Here is a 21,480-nt window from a genome sequence, read left to right as displayed (position 1 = left end):
TCTCTTCCTTTCAGACATCGGGATGCCTCTTCTAACTAAAAGTTTGCAAGACTGGAGCTCACCGGTTGGGGAGCTAAGACAGGCTAAAAAAAAAAAAAGTTATTACCTTTTCAGCTAGGAAGCGGGTAGGAGGCACCAGCTACATGAAGAAGGCCCAAAGACAAGGATAGTTCCTGGAATCTCTCATTACACACCCATCACCATCCATCACAACAATGTGGTTACATTTCTCATCACTTTACTTTCTAATGTAGAGGCTAAGAACCCAAACCTCACACTGGAGCAAATAAAAAGGCACACGGAGGCAACGCTTTAGATATCTTGTCCATTTGTCAGTAAGAAAGCAGGCAGACACCGGATTTGTATTTCAGTTGTATTTGTAACTTCCCAGTTGAATTCATGTTCCTTTCTGACATACATCCATATAAATTTGAGGTCCTTTTTCTGAACAGACACTAAAATTACTCATTCTTGCCTGTAACTGTAAATTGGTGATGAGAGTACACTTACAAACACATATTTAAGCACACTTACTTTTTTTTTTTAAAGAAGCAAAATGGCTTAAATAGGAACAAAGCTCAAGCAACTAGACAAAAACCAAGCAAGACTAAAGATGTTAACCTTACCAGTCTGTTGCTCCCATCTGTTGTTATTTTTGTTTTCCTTTTAGCCAGGATATCACTGTTCAGCCCAGGATAGCCTGCTGGAGGCCCAGGCCCATCATGACGTCCAGCTTCTCCTCTCCCACATACCTCAATACCCTCAGTGTGTCTGAGTTTAAACTCTTCCAATGTTAAATGGAAGGCTGCCATGGATGGAGATATTGTCACAGTAAGAGTCTAGAATAGAAAGGTATACGGCAGGCAAACAGCACCACTGGCTGCTGGCCATGCAGACACTCCAGTCAGACCAGACTACCCGGGCTTGCTGGGCTCAAAGGCTGACCTGGACCTTGTAGGACATTCTTACTTCACTGGGCTTTCTTTTGTTCTGTATTTGCTTGTTCCACTATTTTGTAATTACAGCAAGGTCACTGGTTTAGTTAGTCTAAGAATGCTTAGTCACACCTCAAACTGCCTGACTCAAATGTTTTATCCTTCTGAACATATGCCTGATTTCCACCTACAATTATTTTAAAGATATACAGTAAGTCAGCTGAAAAGAGAGGTGGGGTTTGGGGCTAAGGACTGCCACCACCCTTGGGCAAAGCACTGATGAGTGAGTTGCTCAATGGTGGTGGTTAGGACCAGCTAGTAAGTCTTCTCCAGGAAGGCCTTGCAGCACCTAAGGCATTGCTCGTACACCACCTCGAAGTCAGAGTCATTGCCCTGCAAGGACATAAAAAGAAAAACCAGCAATGGTTTATGATAACAGTGTCCTCAGAAGACCCAAACCTGTCATTTAATACAACAGAATACATCCTGCTCATTTAATACCACAGAATACATCCTGCCCATCTTAACAGAAGCTCCAAACCTGAAATGTACTTACATAATAGGGATCTTCAATAATGAGTTGTTTCTGTGGATCATAGCTCCCAAGTAGCTCAATTTTAGCTTTGCAGTTTTTAACTTGATTACTTTTTCTATTCAAATCTCTGTAAAATTGAAACATGAACTTAGATTTCTGATATACGGTTTTAAGTTAAACAGGGACATCTGCTCAGGGTTTATGAAATATCCTATCAAAATACAACAGTACAACCTGATTTGAAATGAAACAGAGCACTCTGCAGACCTATGGGACTCCTGCAGCTATTTGCCACAGTGCACTGATTCTGATATCCAAAATGTGTATCTTTAACTTACATAATAATTAAGTTTTCTTCCGTGAAATGTGTTTTAATATGATAAAAGTAACATTTCAGATACATAAAACGCCAGAAAAGAACTCAAAAGACCAAGTGTACCTCATCCCAAGACAAAGGGACAATGTTCAGGGCAAGTGAAGACAGGAGGAAGGTGGACTCAGTTCAGGACAGCTGAGCGAGGCCAGGACCACGTGTGGTTGGTCGACTAAGTTCAGTGGACAGCACGTGGACCACAGCGGCAGCAGCTATGGTTTTAGGCTTTCCTATACCACACCCATCTGGCCCAGGAACTTAGGGAAGTAATTTAAGTCCATGGTTCCTGAATTTCTTCTTTGGTAATACAGTGAACTTACTGATGAGGGGTGTGGACCTGCAGACTACATCAGTTTTACAGACTCAGTCATTGCTACTTAACCCCTAGCCCATCAGTGTTGGTTAGCCAAAAAACATAAACCCAGCAAGGTCTATCTTGTCAGACTTACTCTAGAGTGCAACAATTACACGGCAATAGGATACAAGAGATTCCTCATCTGTTACAGCAGTAAAGGAATCAGTGGCCAGTGCATCTCCTCCACACCTAGAGCCCCAAACCAGCTGTCTCCAAGCCCACTCATGAACTGGCCGAACTGTCTCTTTCATAGACACACTTCTGTAAACAGATCTCTGAGGTAACCATCTCTTGATCTTCGGCCCTCCTGAATAACTCTGTAGATTGTAACCGACCTTGTGCATAAAAACTGTTAAAAACAATAGAAAGTCATTCTGGACAACTTGTTAGGCCTATATCACAACTGAAAGGTGGAAAGAAATACTGTGTAAAATATGATTCCTGCATAAACTAGACACAGTGGTGCTCACCTTTAATCCTAGCACTCGGGAGGCAGAGCTAGGTACCTGAGTTCAAGGCCAGGTCTACAGAGTGAGTTATAGGGCAGACAGGGCTACACAGAGAAGCCTTCTATCAAAAAAGCAAATGTATATGATTACCTCAGATTGCTTTCATCCATACATAGTATATAATCAAATGTGGCAAAGTCTTCTTTTGTAATCTACAATTAAGAAGTCAAAAAAAAGTGATTATATCTATACAAAACTGTAGTTAAAAAAAAAACATGTAATTACATGTTAACTCATTAACTAAATTCTATGTTCACTTATCAACTAAAATTTTAACAAAATACACAATTTAGGGATAAAATATAATCATTGTATTTCCAAAACTTTATTGCAAAATAATTTTGTAAAAGGTTCTTTGAAATAATCATAACTATAAAACATGGACATAAAGCTTGCTGTAGTTTTGTTCCCGCAGTAAGATATAATCTGCAATGACTTCATACAGTCACCTCTACTCTATCCGTCATTCCATGACTGCCTTAGGCCTTGGAACACACTCCAGATTAATAAAGGAACATATCTTTGTTCTTGGGAGGCCATCCCTATAAAGGAAAATAAATACTCTCAGGCAAAGCAAGGTAGAGAGAGACACAGGGCCTCAGAAAAGGGAGATTAACTGATTCTCAAAGGGTACAAGGCTCACCCCACCCCCCGGGACAGGACCCATGAGTGCAACTCGTCTAAAGCTAACATGGCGGTCTTGTGGGCCTTCATCAGATGGACTTTTTTCTGGTACCACATAGTTTAAGACATGTAAGCTCCCTTAAATGTAGTTGAAGAAATTTACCTTCTAGATTTTGACTACCCAGGAAACACGTGGGTTAAAAGAACAATGTCTATAACCAAACAGTAATAAAAATGGTCACTTGCTTGTTACTCTATTAAAACTGAGAAAATTTAGCTTTTAGAATACACTTCCATATAATATTAGCATAGCATTTAAATAATCACAAAGGACTGTATTGTTTTAATATCCCCAAGACTAGTAACTTATTTCAAAGACATTAAACAAATACTATCACATAAAATGTTATTTTTTCAAGTTATGAAGAATATCTTAGCATTCATTTGGGACTTATTATAATTAATTTGTCCTAAAAAAAAATTTACTGCTTAATGACTTACATAGTTAAATCACACAGAAAATAACTGAGAAAGAAGAACAGCTAGAACTTTATGTCATGAAAAATGCACAGTGAAAGACAGGACAAATTAGTCCCATTATTACAAAACCTACACAGAAACCAAGATTGTTCTCCAAGATGATGAGCATGTTCCTAAGAATCCCTGGGTCACTAGAGCATCGTGGCAGGAACACAGCCACAGACAATCGATCACCTCCAGCTGAGTTGCTATGTGTGGAATCAACTGGTTCCTACCTGCTGATCCGTGAGCACTGCCTGGACCCTCCCAGAGTTCTCTCTCAAGTCATTATAGGCAAGAACTCTTTAGCCCACAAGGTACTCAGGTCCACTCCAAACAGTCCATTTAGGAGGTTTTATCATTGCTAAAACTAAAACAAAATCAAATGTTTCTTAATTTTAAAAAAAATGCAAATCCCGGACTAGAGAAATAGCTCAATGCTTAAAGGTATGTGTTGCTATTGCAAAGGACTCAGGTTCAGTTCCTAGCACCTACATCATCATGTCTCACAACTGTCTGTAATTACTGTTTCAGGACTGTGACACCCTCTTCTAGCTTCTGCAAGCATTGTACAAATGTGATATGCATACTTTCAGGTAAAATACTCCGACACATAAAATAAAAATAAATGACTATTTTTTAAAAAATTAAAACTCCATTATAGCTATGGGCCTTTTTGTTAAGATGTCTCTGTCTCTGTCTCCCTGTCTCCCTGTCTCTGTCTCTCTCTCTCTCTCTTCCCCTCTCTCTCTCTCTCTGGAAGAGGAGGAAGTACTCTTAGCCACTGAGACATCGCTCTAGCCCACAGGTGGTCTTAATTTTCAGTTCAGGAAATGACACTCTCAGACAGATTTCCTTACTTGCCTCTGCACTGAGTTATATTAGGATACACCATGTAAGGTTAAGTTATGTGCAATTTAGGAATGCTTCCAAAGGACTTGGATCACTCTGGAGTACTAGTGCTTGATACTAAACCACAACCGAGTAGGCAATGGTTAGAGGTTAGCTGTAACGCACACTAAGTCCTGCACAAAGAGCCACCAGGACAGAGATGCCAATGGTCCCAAGGGCCCAGTAGCCTCCTCAAGAGCAAAGAAAGCCAGGCAAAGGCCATGGTGGAAAAGCAGGTCTCTACCTGCCCTGATGCCTGGGACAATGTAGAAGAAACTGGGACCAGGCCTGTCAGGACAATGAACCTTGAAAGAGCACAGGCCCAGAAAATGAGAGCTAGCATAGGCTGCTCCACTTGACCAAGCCCTCTCCTGCCAGAGCAAAGAGCTCAAGAGACCAGTGAGAAGTTATGTGTACTCAGTAAAGAAAAGCGAGCTTTCCATGCTCTGAGCTGCTCCTGCCCTGCAGGTGAGCAGTCCATGCCATCCTCAGGCCCAGCAGCAGCAGGGTCCTCAGAGGTACTGTGAGTCTGCAATCCTACTGAGATCCTGTATCTGATAACATCTACCAGCATCTTCACAGCAACGGTGATAAAAATGTGATCTTTCAAAGGCACAATGATTATTTACACAGAATCAAAAGGACACCACACAGCAAAATCATGAAGAAAGCTAACCTGCCAGGCCTAGTGGTGCAGGCCTATAATTTCAGCTCCTTGTGAAAGAAAAGCAGGAAAATCATGTTTAAGGCTAGCCTAGGCTACAGAGTGAAATTGTCAAAATAAAAACTAATGCTGGGGATATAGCTCAGAAGCAGATCACTTGCATATAAGCATGTCCTCTACCTAAGGTGTAATTCCCAGTTCTCCAAAAAGGGGAAAGGGAGCAGGCTCAGAAATGATGCAGAAAGGCATAGCAGACCTCATTTAAAATACTAAGTTATGTTCACTTGTGAATTCACAACAGCTTTTGTTACCTTCATGAAAGCATGAAGCCCAACAACATTCTGACAAGAATGAGGGAGGGGTACATGAGGTCTTACCCTTAGCTGAGGTATGTTTCTTCACTGGTGTAGCCAGCGCTAAATTATCTACTGTCCAGTAAATAGCCCTACATCATAGGCATGCCAACAATCCTAATTAAACAATCCTAATCAGTGGAATAAATGGGCACACACACACACACACACACACACACACACACACACAAGTAGGAGAAAGGTATATCAGGAAGAAAGAATCTGGGTGAGGAGAAAGGAGATAAAAGAGAACAGAAGTCAATAGGAGCAAATATGTTATGCACAAGTATGAAACTGTCAAAGAATCAATTGTAAATTATAAGTAATAGGTAACAACAGTATGATGTCCAAAAAACTGTAAGAGGCTAAGTTTTACCAGAAAACTACAATTACAAAAAGAACAAGTAAAACTTAAAATAGTATGTCAGTAAGAACTTTAGCAGAACAGAGACCTGGTCAGCAGGAAACTTTGCGATAAAAACAGAGTAACAGGATGCAAACAGGAGAGAAGAACACAAAGACGTTATGTCCAATACACATGAAAGCTGCCTCTCAGAAAAAAAGTAAAGCCTAATTTCCCAAAACTGGTTAAAAAGGCCCCAAGTCTCAGTTCAGAGAGTGTGCTCTGGTCCCCACAGCAAAGCTGCTTAACAGCAGATAGGAGAAAAACAGCATCCAGAAGAAAAAAAAAGAGAGAGAGATAAAATTTCAAATTAACAAACCAGCAAAAACAATCAGTCAGATCAATTTTCCAAACAAAGTGGAGATATTATCAATTTTTTACACACACACACTTCTTAAAGACAAGAAGACATGCCCCGTGAGGTATGGGTACAGACACTGGCTATGAACCATTAGATGGCTCCATCTGCAGAGCCACTGCCCACAGACGCTCACAACAGGAGCCGCCCACATGCCCAGCAGAGGTACAACAGGTAGACTATACTGCACCTAACCCTGCCCAGGGCAAACTGCTGTGACACTCAGCAGCGACATGGACCCACTGCTGTGCCAGGGACACGGCATGGACCTGCAACCCCAGCCTGGGGGGCTGAACCACAAGGACTGCCTCAAGTGTCATTATGACCCTGACTCAACATCACAGAATGCAAATGACCTACTCCTATAATGTTAAAACACAGTGAAACTTTGGGGGTGACCCTTGCATGAGAGGGGAGAAGCGGCCAAGTAACCTCGGTGCTGGGCTCAGCCCATGGAGAAGTTGGTGAAAGGACACTGAACAGGGACACCTAAGCAGCAAGGCGGTTCTCCAATGTGCCATGCTAAAAGCTCTTATTCCAAGACACTGCTATGTGAGCTTAAGAGCTAGCATCCCAGCCATGTGCCATTTACAAATCTAAGTTGATAGATTACAAAAATAAAATTTTAGGAACTGTACTAAAATAGTTATTTACATAAAAACAATTAGTAAAGAGAAAGAACCTGTAAACTAAGGAAAATGTGCTATCGATGTACAACGTATTCTTTACTAGTACATTGGAACTGAACAACCAAAGACGATAAAAAGCAACAATTGAGAACTTTTTTCTTAAAAACAGTAAAATAAAAGAAACAAAGATTCTATGGAAATCCGACTCCTAAAGCTAATCATTAAAACTGCTCTGGAGGAAGTTTCTGACTTTGCTTTTCAAGGTCTAGGAATTTAAAATATGCCATTTGCCTTTGTTACGCGCTGAGCAGAGGAAAAAGAACCATATGTCTTACAGTTTCGATTGACCACTCAAAGCAAGTCCATGTTTCCCAGACAGTGGCAGATTGGCCACATATGCAAAAGCCTAAACTGATCTAAATGAACAAATGATCTGCCTAATGAGATCAGCAACAAAAAAGGTAAATGAACAACTTAATGTTAATAAGGGACACAAAGAAATACAACAGCTGCCATCTTCCTACTACATGGATACAACACTACCTTTGTAACTGAAGATTTTGCTTTTAATTCCATAGTCTTAAAGACATATAAGTGTTAACAACAACAACAGAGCTCTTCTATATGTTTAAGGTACTTCAAAGCAAAAAAGACATTTATATGTACTAATAACCTAGTAACATAAGCAGAAATATGTCTAACCAAAAAGCCTGAACATGGTAACATAGATGACCACAGCCAGATCTGGCTCACAGCAAACACTGTCTCACTGGGGTTTAACCCATTTATCTGTACTTGAACAAGGTCATCGAAATCTTCCACAACTATACAGGCAGCAAGTTAGCTGACCCCAACCAAATACATTCCGCAACACAGAGGGTGGTCAGACTCAAGTTATGGAATTCTATGTAGTAGAAATTAAACAAGATCTTTTCTACCTGTCTTGCCTTATGGGCTGTGCTAATGCCATGATTTCTTAGGCAGCTGACAGCTCTTGGGTCTGGGGGCCGGCCCACGTTCCAGTCGGAAACGGCGCTGCTGTCAATGGCCCACTGTAACACAAAACATATGTCAAGCTCCAGTACGGTACCTGCCGTGCAATGTGTTGCATGTGGATGCCATGTTTTCTCATGCAGTTCTGCCCTCGATAGTCAGGGGGGTTCCCCACTTCATAGGTAGATGTAGCCGCACTGTCTATCCTCCACTGCAGGAGAGAAAAGAAGTGTTCTGGCTCCTTGCTGCCCAAAGGCACGCAGCCTGGACTTCTCACACTATTGAATGGTACTCACGTTATCTGAAACCTTTTCATCAGTTACCAATTTTCTGAACACTGCTTCTGCAATGGGTGACCGGCAAATGTTACCTTAAAAAGAGAAGGAGAAGACATACAGAGATTGTTAGCTGTGGCAGAAAGGTAGATACAAATTCCTGGGTGGACCTCTCCCAAAGAGGATACCCAGTGCCTGCACCTAAGGTTGGCAAGGCAGTATAGGATTCCTGGACAGAATAGTTAATCAAACCAGATTCATGGTCCTGACAGAATGGCTGAGGTAAGTAAAGCTCAAGAAACTGAAGAGGTTTGCAGCCCCTCAGGAGGAACAGCAATATGAACCAACCAGCACCCCAGAGCTCCCAGGGACTAAACCACCAAAGAGTACACATGGAGGGACCCATGGCTCCAGCTGCATATGTAATAGAGGATGGCCTTGTTGGGCATCAATGAGAGGAGAGGCCCTTGGTCCTATAAAGGCTCAATGCCCCAGTGCAGGGGAATGCCAGGTCAGGGAAGCCGGAGTGGGTGGGGTGGTGAGCAGGGGGGAGTGGGAATGGGATGGGGGTTTTCGGAGGGGAAACTAGGAAAGGGGGTATCATTTGAAATGTAAATAAAGAAAATATCTAATAAAAAAAGAAAGCAAATAAAATCCAAGTCAATTTTCACTAGCAATGAACCAAAACCAAATCTTGAAATCAATGAAATAAGTTGCAATCAGCTTTGTTTAAAATAAAGTGTAACAGAACAGAAATAGGCATTTTTAAAGTATATCATACATGATAAAGATTAGTAACACTTCAAAACAAACCCCAAGGCAATTCAACACAAGCTTTACTGAGTAATCACATGTAAAGGCTCTTTCCCAAGACTATTGATCCCCAAGAGTTAGTCAGCTAGAGGAGAAAGGAGAGGTTTCTCTGGTCTGCCCTACCTGCCCCAACTTCTGACATCGATAGATAGGTCAGGAGCCCCATACTAGTTGGCTACAAGTCTGCCTTCCCTCCCCTGACTGTCAGGTTTAGTGATTCCTTAGAACGACTATGGAATTCAGCTAAGTAATATAGTTGTAACTCATAAAAAGATAGATTGGAGAGAGATGGAAGAAGGGAAAATTTATTCTGGGGGAACCAAATACTAAGTCTTCTTGTCCTCAGGGACACCGAACCCTCCTGTCACTGACTGACAACAGACTGAGAGTACTACTGCCAGGCCAGGAAGCGCAGCATAGTACTGATGGTCAGTTCCTAGTTAAATGTCAGGGGATGATGACTCAGGACCAAATAGTCCCCAAAAAACACTAACTATGGGGCCTCCAGGTGTTAACAGATACTCCAGCACTCTAAGAAAATACCAGGGTAACCAAGGATGACTTTCTAAGAGCCCATCAGGACAAGAACCAAGAAAGCTAATGGTACCTTAGCTCTGCAAGCAGACATAATAATAATAATAATAATAATAATAATAATAATAATAATGATAATAATGATAATAATGATAATAATAATAATATAATAGAGAAGGAGGAGGAGGAAGAGGAAGAGGAGGAAAAAGAAGAGGAGGAGGAGGAGGAAGAAGAAGGAGAATGCTGATAAACAAGTGCTGTAATGGTACAAGACCAGAGAAACATAAAGATTCCACAAAGCTAACTGAGAAGATGCCAGGGAGCTGAAGCCTGAGCCGCCGTTGGCAGGGTAAGACGTTTAAGCAGCACTGTGGGAGGACCGGAAGGTGGCCCCTGTACAGGTTTACACACAGAAGGCAGGGCCCTAACCCCACGCCGAGTCTGTACTTGGTGCATTCAGGGAGAACAACCTGAAGGCTCTGGCAAAGTGGCTTACCAAACACATTTATTTCGTACGCCTATTGCTTTTCAGCCAAGTACCACGGCAGGCCTGTAGATCAAAAGCTGTCTGAGATACAGCGTCTTCTTACAAGGTGGGAGGTTAAGAAGAGCTCAGGGTAGAGGACAGTGAGACTCTAGGAAGTTACATGAAAAAGTCAATGGTAAACAGTCTAAAGTATGATTCCTGTCCTCACCCACACTGAAATCACCCTCAGACAACTCTGATAAGCAGATTTATAGGAGAAAAACACAGAAGATTTAATTAGTTTATGTGACATGAAAACTTTCAGATTGAAAAGGCAAAGAGGTGGAAAAAACTATCTTACTTCCCATTTGTCAAATGAAAATTAGCATATATAGTTTTATGACTAAGTCTGATAAGAACTTGACTGAACAAAGCAGCTTGTCCTAAGGAAACAAATGCAGGGAGACCTGCAGGAAGCTGGTGAGGTTTGCCTGTGTCTCACACCTTCCTCCTCCTGTGGGATCAACTCTGGCACACAGGCTTTTAAGGGAGAACACATAATATTTCTAGGCTTCAGATTTAATACAGGAAACTAGAGGAGTTATAAGTTCTATGTCCTATCTTAGAGCAGTTGTGCTTGGCTTAAGGGACAAGAGGTGGGAAGGCATGGGCTAAGAGAGATGTCGTTGAGGTGCACAGCAAGACAAAATACCATATTTGGGTGTATCACCTAAGCTTCAGCATTAAGAAAAAAATTAAACAAGCAAGAAACTGTATGTGAGAGGTCAAAATCACCTGATTTCTGCTGCACAACCAGACATTCTAAGATGTGGTGAAACACGGATGCTCTGGCCCTGGGCCAGTTCCTGCCATGACTGGGAATCCTTCCATACCTACAAAACTAAGTATGTGGCTTCTTCCTCTCTCTGTGTGTGTGTGAGAGAGAGAGAGAAAGAGGGGGGTGGAGGGAGAAAGGGAGAGAGGGAGAGAGGGAGAGAGACTGTGTGTGTGTTTAATAACAATAACAGTCTTATCAATTAACCATTAAAGCTAAGACAGGAATTCATTTTAAATGTCCTCCATATGCTAGTCCTGGCTGTAAAGGTTTTCCTTTCTTCATTCTAATTTCTGCTTGGTTTTTCTATGTATGTGTGGGTGCAGGAATGCAAGCGTGCAGCTGCATACAGAGACTAGAGGACAATGTCAGGTAGTGTTCCTCACAAGTTGTCCACTTTGTTTTTTGAGAGAGGGTTTCTTACTAGTTTAGAGTAACCTTAGTAGGTAGGATAAGCTGGCTGGCCATGAGGCTCAGGGACCCAACCAATTCTCTCTACCTAATGCAGGAATAATAAAAGTATGTTACCATGTACAATTTTTTTGTTGTTGTCTTGTTTTTCTTTTATTTAAACATGGGTTCTTGGAATAAACCCCAGGTCCCTCATGTTTACCAGGCAAGGACTTTGCTGATTAAGATCTCCCCAGCCTGATGTTTCCCATAAGGATTGGCATCAGCACTGTCTCACTAACCAAAAGGCTTTTGGCACATCATCATATATCCAGGCCAAATAGTCATAGTGATGGGCAGGTTAGGACCAGCATCATTATTCTGGAAGTTTAGAAGTAACCAAAGTGGTAAAAATAAGATGCAAGACTATCATCAACTACAAAGTAACAGTCTTGTTTCTTTTACGATGTAGAAGCATGGGCCATTTCCTCAGTTTAACATATTCACTCACACCCTGCAAAGGGGCCCTTGGTGAAATGCATCTGTACCATCCTCACATTTCCCTGGACTAGCAACTGACCGCAGCACATCTTACTTTGAAGGTGTTGGCTGCCTCTCCTGGGGCAGCCTAATCTCCACAGTGCAGACGTAACAAATTATATCCTCCCCATTTCTGCTCCAGACGCCCCCATGGCTTATCTCAGAGGACACCCAAGTCCTCATACAGCCTCCTATGGTATCTATACTCCCAATAGGGGCCCAGAAATAACCACTCCTGCCTACCACACTTACATACAGCCCAAAGGGTTAACCAAATTTTTAGTTTTAGGTCATTAAAAATAATGCAAATGCAGAAAATCTTGTAATACGTGAAAACTGCATCAAGTCCCAATGCTGGTGGTCCAGGATCGAGCTCTACTGAACAGGACCAATCTATGGCTACACTAAGTTTTCACCACATGAAGTTTAGGGACTCACTTCCAGTTTACAGAGTATGTAGATCCCTGCCCTAGAGTATCTGCTGTATGTAAGAACCGAATTTCTCCCCATGTATTTAGAATGATACAACCATGGGCAAAGCAATCGTGGCTGAGAAAGGCTGCCTGGTCTCCAAATCCACAGCTTTTCTGGTTACAACTTTTACTGAGTACAGACAGGCTCCATGCCTTGCTACGTCTCTGCTCACTGCTCACCTCCAGGTGAGTCCTGACTACAAACTACACCCTGCTCCCCCCTGCTTCAGCTCATCCTGAACACCTCACCAACTGAATGAAGCCACTGGCATTCCTTGACTGTGGTGACCGAAGTACCGGCTTCAGAACAGAAGGATGTCATCTGCAGTGTTTACCACTGAGTGCATCTCCAGTGGCAAAAACAAAATAATGAATTATATTGAAGTCAAACATATGCAACCATGTACGTCCCTTTAAAAGTCATGTTGGTGCAATATACCAGCACAGATAACTATAATAAGCAACACGAAAGAAGGCTGAAGTTTTACTTTGCTCTTCATAGAAATTACCTAGTACAGATATCTTGCAATACCACACACACTACGTTGTACTGAAAGTGGAAAAATAAAGGGGAAAAAGCTATTGCCCACAAGACAGATAACTCTTCCTAAGAACTCAACAGGCTGTCAAATAAAAATGCAGTTTATGAAATAAAATATCCGTATGGGGGATAAAAGGAAGTGACTAATGGAGATGAAAATCCTTGACTTTCTTTTCTTCATTTTGGCTTTACAAAATATAAGGCTTTTCAAGCAAAACCCAACACTAAAGTGCCCAATAAAGTTAACCACACCATCATGGCACAGGACACCAACAGTTTCTTAAGGGTAGTCCCCACAGGTGGGTGGGAAAAATAAAGCGAGGTGGACAGAAAGTCTTGGTAGACTCTAGACTAAAGAGGAGTGCCACTCTGTAGGAAAGGCAGAGGGCAAAAGACAAATAACTGGACTGTTGACAATTTAACCCTTGCCCCTCAGGGCAGAGGCAATGAGGCAAGAATTCTGAAAAAAAGACTTACATAGTATGCAAGGGAGAATCAATGTTGAAATTCTGAGAATGAAAATTCTGTGTTTGAAGGTACTTGAAAGATTATTCATCTTATTAAAAACAAACAAATTGTTTTTCATGTAGCAAAATGGAGAAATTGTCCCAGGGATTAAAAACCAAGGTTTCAGAGAGACCTAAATAGACTGGCTGAGAATCACAGCAACCGTGACCCAAGGATGACATCAAACAAACCTGTTTGGGACACTGCTGTCACAGAATGGTCACCTAGGCTCACCTTGGCGCAATGAGAGGGTGGGGGAAGAACTCCAGCTGTTCTAGAAGAGACTAGCTTAGAGAGTCACACTACAGATATGAAGCCATCTGGGCCAGTTAGCAGGTCAGAGGGTTCAGAGGAAGGAAGACAGGTTAGGCGAAGGACAAGAGCTTGAGGAATGACAGGGAAGGGGACTTCTCTTCACTGTGACCTTGACTGAGTAGAAAAACACAACTCTCAGTGTTGGAGATGGCACATCCCAAGAGGATTTGATCATAAAGGTTCGGACCTAGTCACTGGTTTACTCCAGTAGATTCACAATATGAGGAAATTACTGGAAGATAATGAAAAATACATGTGCGGCTGAGCAGAAGAAAATAAATACATCATGATGCGTGCTCTTGGGTATAACACTTGTCTTGCTCTCTACCTCCGTGTCTCCCTTTCTGTGAGTCCGGTCCACATGGAGCAAGGAGCCTGTCTCAAGCTCTGGCCACCCTGATGGACCATGATGCATTGCTTCACAAGACCAGAATCAACAATCATTCAAAACGGGCCTGAACCTCTGAAACGGAGTCAAAACAAATCTGTTCTCCCTAAAGTTGTTTTGGTTAGCTATTTTTAGCACAGAGATACGGAAGTAACTACCACAGCAGGTGATGGGAGACTCTCAGACCTAAAAGAGAAGGAACAAGTGAGAGGGACCTTCAGGCTTGGGAGAGAGGAGTAGCACAAAGATTTGTGGTGGAAGGACACTTGGGAGGGTGACATGGGCTTGGGAAAGGCAGGAGGACAGGGGCATGATCTGGGACAAAATTACACAGGTCTTGGGTTCAGAGGAGAACCAGAAGACAGGGGTGCGTATGAAAAAGTCAGACAAACGAGTATGTTCTTAGGCGCGGGCCCAGCCAAGGCCTTCTGATCTGCTTCCCTCTGCCCAGTGCTCTTGTTCAGAAGTTTAACACGGAGAGCACTTCGGGGTCCCAAAGAAAAAGACCCTTAAGTCGACCAGTCCTTACCGAGACACACGAACAGCACTGACTTGGACTCAGCCTCTGCCATGTTTCCGTGCAGACCCTGGCGCCCAGAAACCGCGTAGGGAAGTTGCGCATGCGTACGGCCAAGGGTCTGGCCGTGGACATGCGCAGTCGGCCGCCCCACGTTCGCACGCCGCCAGAGGCGGGGCCAGAAGTCGCCTAGAGGGCTGGACCTAGGAGTTGGGGTTGGCAACCCACGTCCAGCATTCCCTCTGAGCTCTGCTTCGGTCACACCTCTAAAGAGTGAGGGCGGGGTGAACGCGGGGCGACCCACAGAGCAGGTTGGGTGGCACCGTGTTGAGCAGGGCGGATTAGGACGTGCCAGGGCAGCCAATGAGCTCCACAATAGCGGCTTGCAGACCCTCCTAGGGTGGCTCCTCAGATCGGAGCTACCCGCCCTTCCATGCTAAGTTATCCAGTTGGACCACCGACCCTAGGCCGCGCCACAGTACTTAGCAGTGGGTTTCCCGATTAAGAGGAGGGCTTGATTTACAAGGCTCCAAAGGAATGAGGCGGGTGGACGCTGGTGAGCTATGTTCTGAGCAAGGGTATAGGGCCAGTGATCGCGTTGGCAAAAACAGGGCATACACCTATTCCCTCACCTGGGTCAGGTGTGCGCCCGCTGGGCGGGTCCCGTCGGGGAGGCGGACCAAGGAGAGCGCCTTCCTCTTCCTGAACTGGAGTGAGGAGCTTGGGCACGGAGCGGAGCGGCCGGCACCAGTGAGTAAGGGTCTAAGCGGCTGGGGCGTGTCGGTACCGCGGCAACTCTTCCTCTTGCGATGGGCGTTATGAAAGAGGAGAGAAAACAGACAAGTCCCTGGGTTTGTCTAGGCGCAGCCATCAAGATCATACTGCACGGATCCTTTCTTGCTAATCCTCAGAACTCAAGATTAGTTTCTACACTCCTGGTCATTAAAGGTTTTGGTTGATTGTTAAACAAACTCGTTCCAGTTCAGTGCAGAAAAAAAAAAAAAAAATTCCTCTTGCATTTCCAGTTTTGAAGACTTGACTTTCATTTTGTTATTTTTTTTCTAATATCTGATGTTTTACCATCTTCTGGTTTCACATTGTTTTGAGAATTGGCATCCTGTGTACTTGACACAGATGAGGGAGGTGCAGGGCTGGGGTTTGTGTAGGGCCTTTGTGGGAATGTGATCTTTGGAAAGGGATAGTCCCCTAGGGGAGGGACTCATGGGTTTGGGGCTTCCAGGTGTCAGGTCTTTGATATCACGGTATCTTTAGTTCTGCAGTACCTTACAAAGAGAGGTAGTGTAGAGGGTGATTTAATTGCTGCTTCTCTGGCATATAGCGCCTGTATGTTCTTTTTAGTGCTCTAAACAATAGGAATAGGTAACAATAGGAAGCAGGTTTCTCCCCTGGCAAAATGTTCCGTCTTCATTTCAACAAATGTTACCACTGCCCTACCAAGGCAGACCAGGCTTAATAGTGACCTGTTTGTGTGTGTCAAGTTGAAGTGTGTGTCAACTTGACACAGGCTAGGGTTATCACAGAGAAAGGAGCTTCAGGTGAGGAAATGCCTCCATGAGATCCAGCTAGAAGGCATTCTCTCAATTAGTGATCAAGGGTGGTGGTGCCATCCCTGGGCTGGTAGTACAGTTTTCTAGAAGAGAGCAGACTGAGCAAGCCAGGAGAAGCAAGCCAGTAAGTAACATCCCTCCCTGGCCTCTGCATCAGATCCTGCCTCCTGTCCTGCTTGAGTTCCAGTCCTGACTTCCTTTGGTGATGAACAGCAATATGGAAGTGTAAGCTGAATAAACCCTTTCCTCCCCAACTTTCTTCTTGGTCATGGTTTCCTGCAGGAATAGAAACTCTGACTAAGACTTGAAGGAACCACCTCCATCTGGAGGAATGCCCTGCCCTGTGGCAGAAGCTTTGCCCCGTTCTGTTTACCAAGTGAGCAAGTTCTATATTCCTGCTGGCCCAGGTATTTCCTTGAGATATGAGGAAATGCTTCGATTACTAATGTGTTAACATGTACACAGAGTTTAGAGAATAACAGGGCTGGGTTAAAGGTGCTGTTTATTCCGCTTTGAAGCCTGTTATTGAAATGCCATAGCAGCATCTGGTTGTTTGCAAATTGCCATGTTGGAGGTTATAAAAGACTAAGTGATAACAATCATCCTGTTTATTGCATTAACTAAAGAGAATTGGTTATTGGCTCACTGTGTTCAAAGTCTGTGAAATGAGTCAATATTACCTTTTCTCTTTTTTACCTTTCAAAAACATTTTTAAACTCTGATTATATTTACTTTTTTTTAAATTGATACATTATGACTATGAAGAGTTCTTGTCTGTTTACTCATTTGCAAGTGGTGTTGTGAAATGACAGGGCTCTTTACAGTTTAAGGCTTAAGCACTTTCATTTATTTTTGTTTCCCTTTTTTAAATGACATGCACAAAGCATGCATGCATCTGTGCTCTTGTCCTAATCCCACATTTCCCTGAATCTCTCTGGGAAGCAGGTACAAAGCAAAGATTTGTCTGCCCTTTGCTTCCGGTTCTTTGTCCCCATCCAAAGCCATCGGGGGACGGGGGCGAAGCAATGGGGTTCACATGGATAATTTGGTTGTAAATTTTGTTTAAGGAGGTTAATAGTCTAGCTAGGAATGAGGACTGTGACTTACAGATTTGACAAACTTGGTCTCCCTAAGACTAAGTAGTCAAAAGTCAAGCACCAGAAAGACTACCCTGATCTAGAAACAAAGGTAGAAAATGTCAACAACAGTGTTTGACACTGTGCTTTACAAGAAAGACAACATTTCAGAGCCTCTTGAGAGACTTAACCTTTTTGGGGGTGGGGGGCAGAGTGGTAAGATTTTATCAACTCTTCTAAAAATAGTTCTTATTTCTTATTGTGTTCTTATTCTTTGATTTCTAATGGAATCTTATCAAAGTAAATTAACCCTTGTAAATTAAAAATTTAAGGCATGGATTAATGCAGAATGAAAATTTAGAAAGCCATTTCTAGATGCACTTTTCCCATATATGTACTTTTTATATTTCTGTTGATGTTTGGTTTTGTTTATTTAAAACTTTTAATGTCTCTGAGACATCGTTGATGGCATTAACTTATGATCTAGTACTCTAATAGAAAGAGGGGGCTTTGATCTTGATCTTAGAGGAGAAAAGTCTCATTTCATCTTACAATTCCAGGTTCCAAACCATTATAGAGAAGTCACCTTGTTGTATCATATCTATAGTCGAGAGCAGGGTGATACACATGCATGAAATCTTGCTTCCTTGTTTTTTAGTCACTTTCTTCTTTCTCACTGTTCAGGGACCCCCTGCCTAAGGAATGGCACCACCCATAATGACTAAGTCAAGACATGTCCACATCACAACCTGATCTTGATAATTCTTCTTTAAAACTGTCTTCCCAAGTGATTTTAGGTTGTGTGAAGTTGAAAGTTAAAACTAACTAGCACATTAACCAAATTCGTTGCTAGAGGTGCATAGAGATTAGCAAATCCAAGGCAGAAGTCAGTCTAATGCAAGTCTCCAAGGTGCAATGTCTCTGGAAGAACATCATTTCAAGTGGGAAACCCATAACAAGGAAACTTGATTGGAATTCCATTATAAGTGAATATGCTAAGCCGAAACCCTGGAGATGCTTGGGGCCGGGAGGGTGGGGGTTGTCTGCCTTTCCTTTGTGTGTCCAGCAAATAGATGATAAATAGATGGATTTGGCTGCAGGTGGGGACATCCAAAGTGTTCTAGGACTTAAAAGATAGCCTGAATGTCACCAGGATAGAAATGGAAAGGGGAGAAGTAAACACAACAGTTGAAGCTGAAAGCTTCACTTTGAGAGAAGAGTTTACTATTGTTTGAAGAGCAGATCTGAAAGAAAAATAAGATCATGAACTTGAAGAATCAATAACCAAAATTCAGAAAGAAGCAAAAGGTAGTGTGGGCTGAGAGACAAGAGTCAAACCCTTAGTGACACATTTGGGAAAAAATATCAAACAAATCTGGAATTTGTGAACCAAAATGGGGGAGAAAATCTTAAAATACATTATAAGAAGGGATAACCCTTGATGTAAGAAAACACGATTTGAGAAAAGGGTTAGGTGAACCATTTTGAAAAATATTCAAAATATGTATGCATGTGCACATATGCAAAACTCGTATTTAAACTTAAAAGATATCCATGATATGTAAGGATTTACAAAACAAGACAATGCACATTTTTAAGTGGGCAAAATGTTTCAATAGGAATCACAGAGGCAAGCATCACCAACAGAATACAAGAGATGAAAAAGGGAATCTAGGCATTGAAGATACAATAGAAGGAATGGATACACCAGTCAAAGAAAATGTTAAATCTAGAAAAACACCTGAAAATAAATTCCAGGAAATCTGGGACACATGTGAAAATTCCAAATATAATAATAGGGATAGAGGAGAAGAAGAAATCCAAGTCAAAGGCACAGAAAATATTATCAAAATTATAGAAGAAAATTATCTTGACCTAAACAAGATGATGTCTATCAAGGTACAAGAAGCAAATAGAACACTGAATAGATTGGTCCAGAAAAGAAAGTCCCTTCAGTACATAATAATCAAACCACTAAATGTACAGAACATAAAAAGAATATTACAAGTTACAAAGGAAAATGACAAAGTAACATATAAAGGCAAACCTATTAGAATTATACCTGACTTCACAATGGAAACTCTAAAAGCCAGAAGGGCATGGACAGATGTGCTGTAGACTCTAAGAGATCTCAGCTACTATACCCAGCAAAACTGTCAGTCACCATAAAGGATTTATAGTCCATGATTTAAAAAAAAAAAACTAATTTAAATACTATTTATTTACAAATCCAGACCTTAAGAAGGTTCTAGAAGGAAAACTCCAACCTAAAGAGGTTAACTATACTCAAAAAATCAGAAGAAATAAATAACTGTAGAACAAGTCAAAAGAGGGAAGCACACACAGAATAATCAGAATCAATAATCCCTGGTCATTGATATCTCTCAACAACAATGGTCTCGATTCCCCTCTAAAACAAACTAATAGAAGAAACACACCTTAATGTCCAGGATAGGCATCACCTCAGGGTAAAAATATGGAAGGAATTATTCCAAAAACTAAGAACCAAATTACCAAGAAGTTAGCTGGTGTAGATATTTTAATATCTGACTAACTAGACTTCAAACCAAAACTAATAAAAGAGATGGGCGATGATACTCATCAAAGGGAAATTCTGCCAAGATAACATTCTAATCCTTAACCTCTCTGCCCAAACACGATGATAGCCACTTTTGTGAAAGAAACACTAGTATACCTTAAACCACATATTGGCCTTCACATTACTGATAGTGGGAGACTTCAATCTTGCCGGTGGATAGGTTGTCCAGACAAAAACTAGACAAAAATACTGGAGCTAACAGATATTTACAGAACATTTCACCCAAACACAAACGAATATACCTTCTCCGCACCTCATCAGACTCTCTAAAATTGACCGTATTCTCAGAGTCTCAATGGATACAAGAAAATTTAAGTAATACCCTGTATCCTATCAGACCACTATGAAATGAAAGAAAGTGTGCAAACTCATGGAAACTGAACAATTCACGATTGACTAAAAAATGGGTCAAGACAAATGACTTTCTAGAATTGAGTGTAAATAAATATGCAACATACCTGAATTCATGGAAACACAGGCTGTTCTAAGAGGAAAGTTTATAGCATTAAGTGCCTACATAAAATATTTGGAGCAATCGCAAACTAGCAGCTTGACAGAACACCTGAAAGCTCTAGAACAAAAGGAAGAAATTACACCCAAAGGGGATAAACAGAAAAATAATCAAATTCAGGGTGAAATCAATAAAATAGAAACAAAGAGGACAATACAAAGAATCAATGAAGTCAACAGTTTGTTCTTTGAGAAAATCATTAAGATTGCAAACCCTTATTTAAATTAACTAAAGATTGGAGAACAAATATCCAAATTAATAAAATTAGAAATAAAAAGTGGGACATAACAGGCACCTAGGAAATTCAGAATATCATAAAGGACATGCCTTTAAAAAAATCTGTACTCCACTGAACTGGAAAACTTAAAAAAATGATGAACTTTTTGATATATACAATTTACCAAAGTTAAATCATGATCATATAAGCAATTTAAACAAACCTATAACCCATAATGATATTAATAGACGTAGTCATTATAAGTCTCCCAAACAAAACAAAACAAACAACCACCAAAAAATCTAAACAAACATAAAAAAGCCCAGAGCCTTGTTTAGTACAGAATTCTATTCTATAGACAGTCAAAGAGGAATTAATCCCAATACTCCTCAAATTATTCTACAAAATAGAAATAGAAGGAACATTGGCCAGTTCATCTTATGAGCCCACAGTTACCCAAACCATATAAAGACCCCAACAAAGAGAATTACAGTCCAATTTTCCATGTAAAATGGATGTAAAAATTCTCAGTAAAGCATTTGCAAAACAAATCCAAAAACACTTCAAAAATCACCAACCATGATCAAGTAACCGTCATCCCAGAGATGCAGGGATGGTTCAACATGCATAAACTGATAAGTTAATTGACCATTTCAAATATAATTTCACAAGCTGATGACTCCCACTTATTTTATAGTGTATCAAATAAGGGAGTTAAAAAAGGTAAAACTTTTTTCCTCTCACATGAAATTCAAATAGATAAAACTGATATAG

General features: G+C 41.5%; 2 protein-coding genes across 3 annotated transcripts in view; one reads left to right on the top strand and one right to left on the bottom strand.

Annotated features, from left to right (window-relative positions):
• Window positions 1–359: 359 nt before the first annotated feature.
• On the bottom strand, window positions 360–14,879 carry Acp1 (acid phosphatase 1). 2 transcript variants are annotated; one of them, XM_052186004.1, is made up of 6 exons: window positions 14,748–14,879; window positions 8,438–8,511; window positions 8,239–8,352; window positions 2,798–2,859; window positions 1,492–1,597; window positions 360–1,328 (listed from the first exon to the last, which is right to left on the bottom strand). In XM_052186004.1, the coding sequence occupies exons 1-6, from the start codon at window positions 14,788–14,790 to the stop codon at window positions 1,251–1,253; spliced, it is 477 nt and encodes a 158-aa protein (XP_052041964.1). In that variant the 5' UTR covers window positions 14,791–14,879; the 3' UTR covers window positions 360–1,250. The 2 variants fall into 2 exon arrangements, with proteins under 2 accessions (XP_052041964.1, XP_052041965.1); XM_052186005.1 differs by lacking the exon at window positions 8,239–8,352 and adding an exon at window positions 8,087–8,200.
• A 138-nt stretch (window positions 14,880–15,017) lies between these two features.
• Sh3yl1 (SH3 and SYLF domain containing 1) overlaps window positions 15,018–21,480 on the top strand; it is a 47,281-nt gene continuing 40,818 nt past the window's right edge. Inside the window, exon 1 of the mRNA XM_052186003.1 lies at window positions 15,018–15,485. Within this exon, the coding sequence (XP_052041963.1) occupies window position 15,485 (1 nt within the window). The 5' untranslated portion in view covers window positions 15,018–15,484. The remainder of the gene's footprint in view (window positions 15,486–21,480) is intronic.

This window comes from Apodemus sylvaticus, chromosome 6 (genome assembly GCF_947179515.1).
Source record: "Apodemus sylvaticus chromosome 6, mApoSyl1.1, whole genome shotgun sequence".
NCBI classification, from domain to species: domain Eukaryota; kingdom Metazoa; phylum Chordata; class Mammalia; order Rodentia; family Muridae; genus Apodemus; species Apodemus sylvaticus.
This window is presented reverse-complemented; position numbering and strand designations above follow the sequence as displayed.

Excerpts from the sequence above, each read along its gene's own strand:
- Acp1 (XM_052186004.1), bottom strand. The coding sequence starts at position 14,790 with ATGGCAGAGGCTGAGTCCAAGTCAGTGCTGTTCGTGTGTCTCG. Across the intron at positions 8,353-8,437 it reads ATGAAAAGGTTTCAGATAAC|TGGAGGATAGACAGTGCGGC; the intron begins GTGAGTACCATT and ends TCTCTCCTGCAG. Across the intron at positions 1,598-2,797 it reads ATGGATGAAAGCAATCTGAG|AGATTTGAATAGAAAAAGTA; the intron begins GTAATCATATAC and ends TCAATTTTACAG.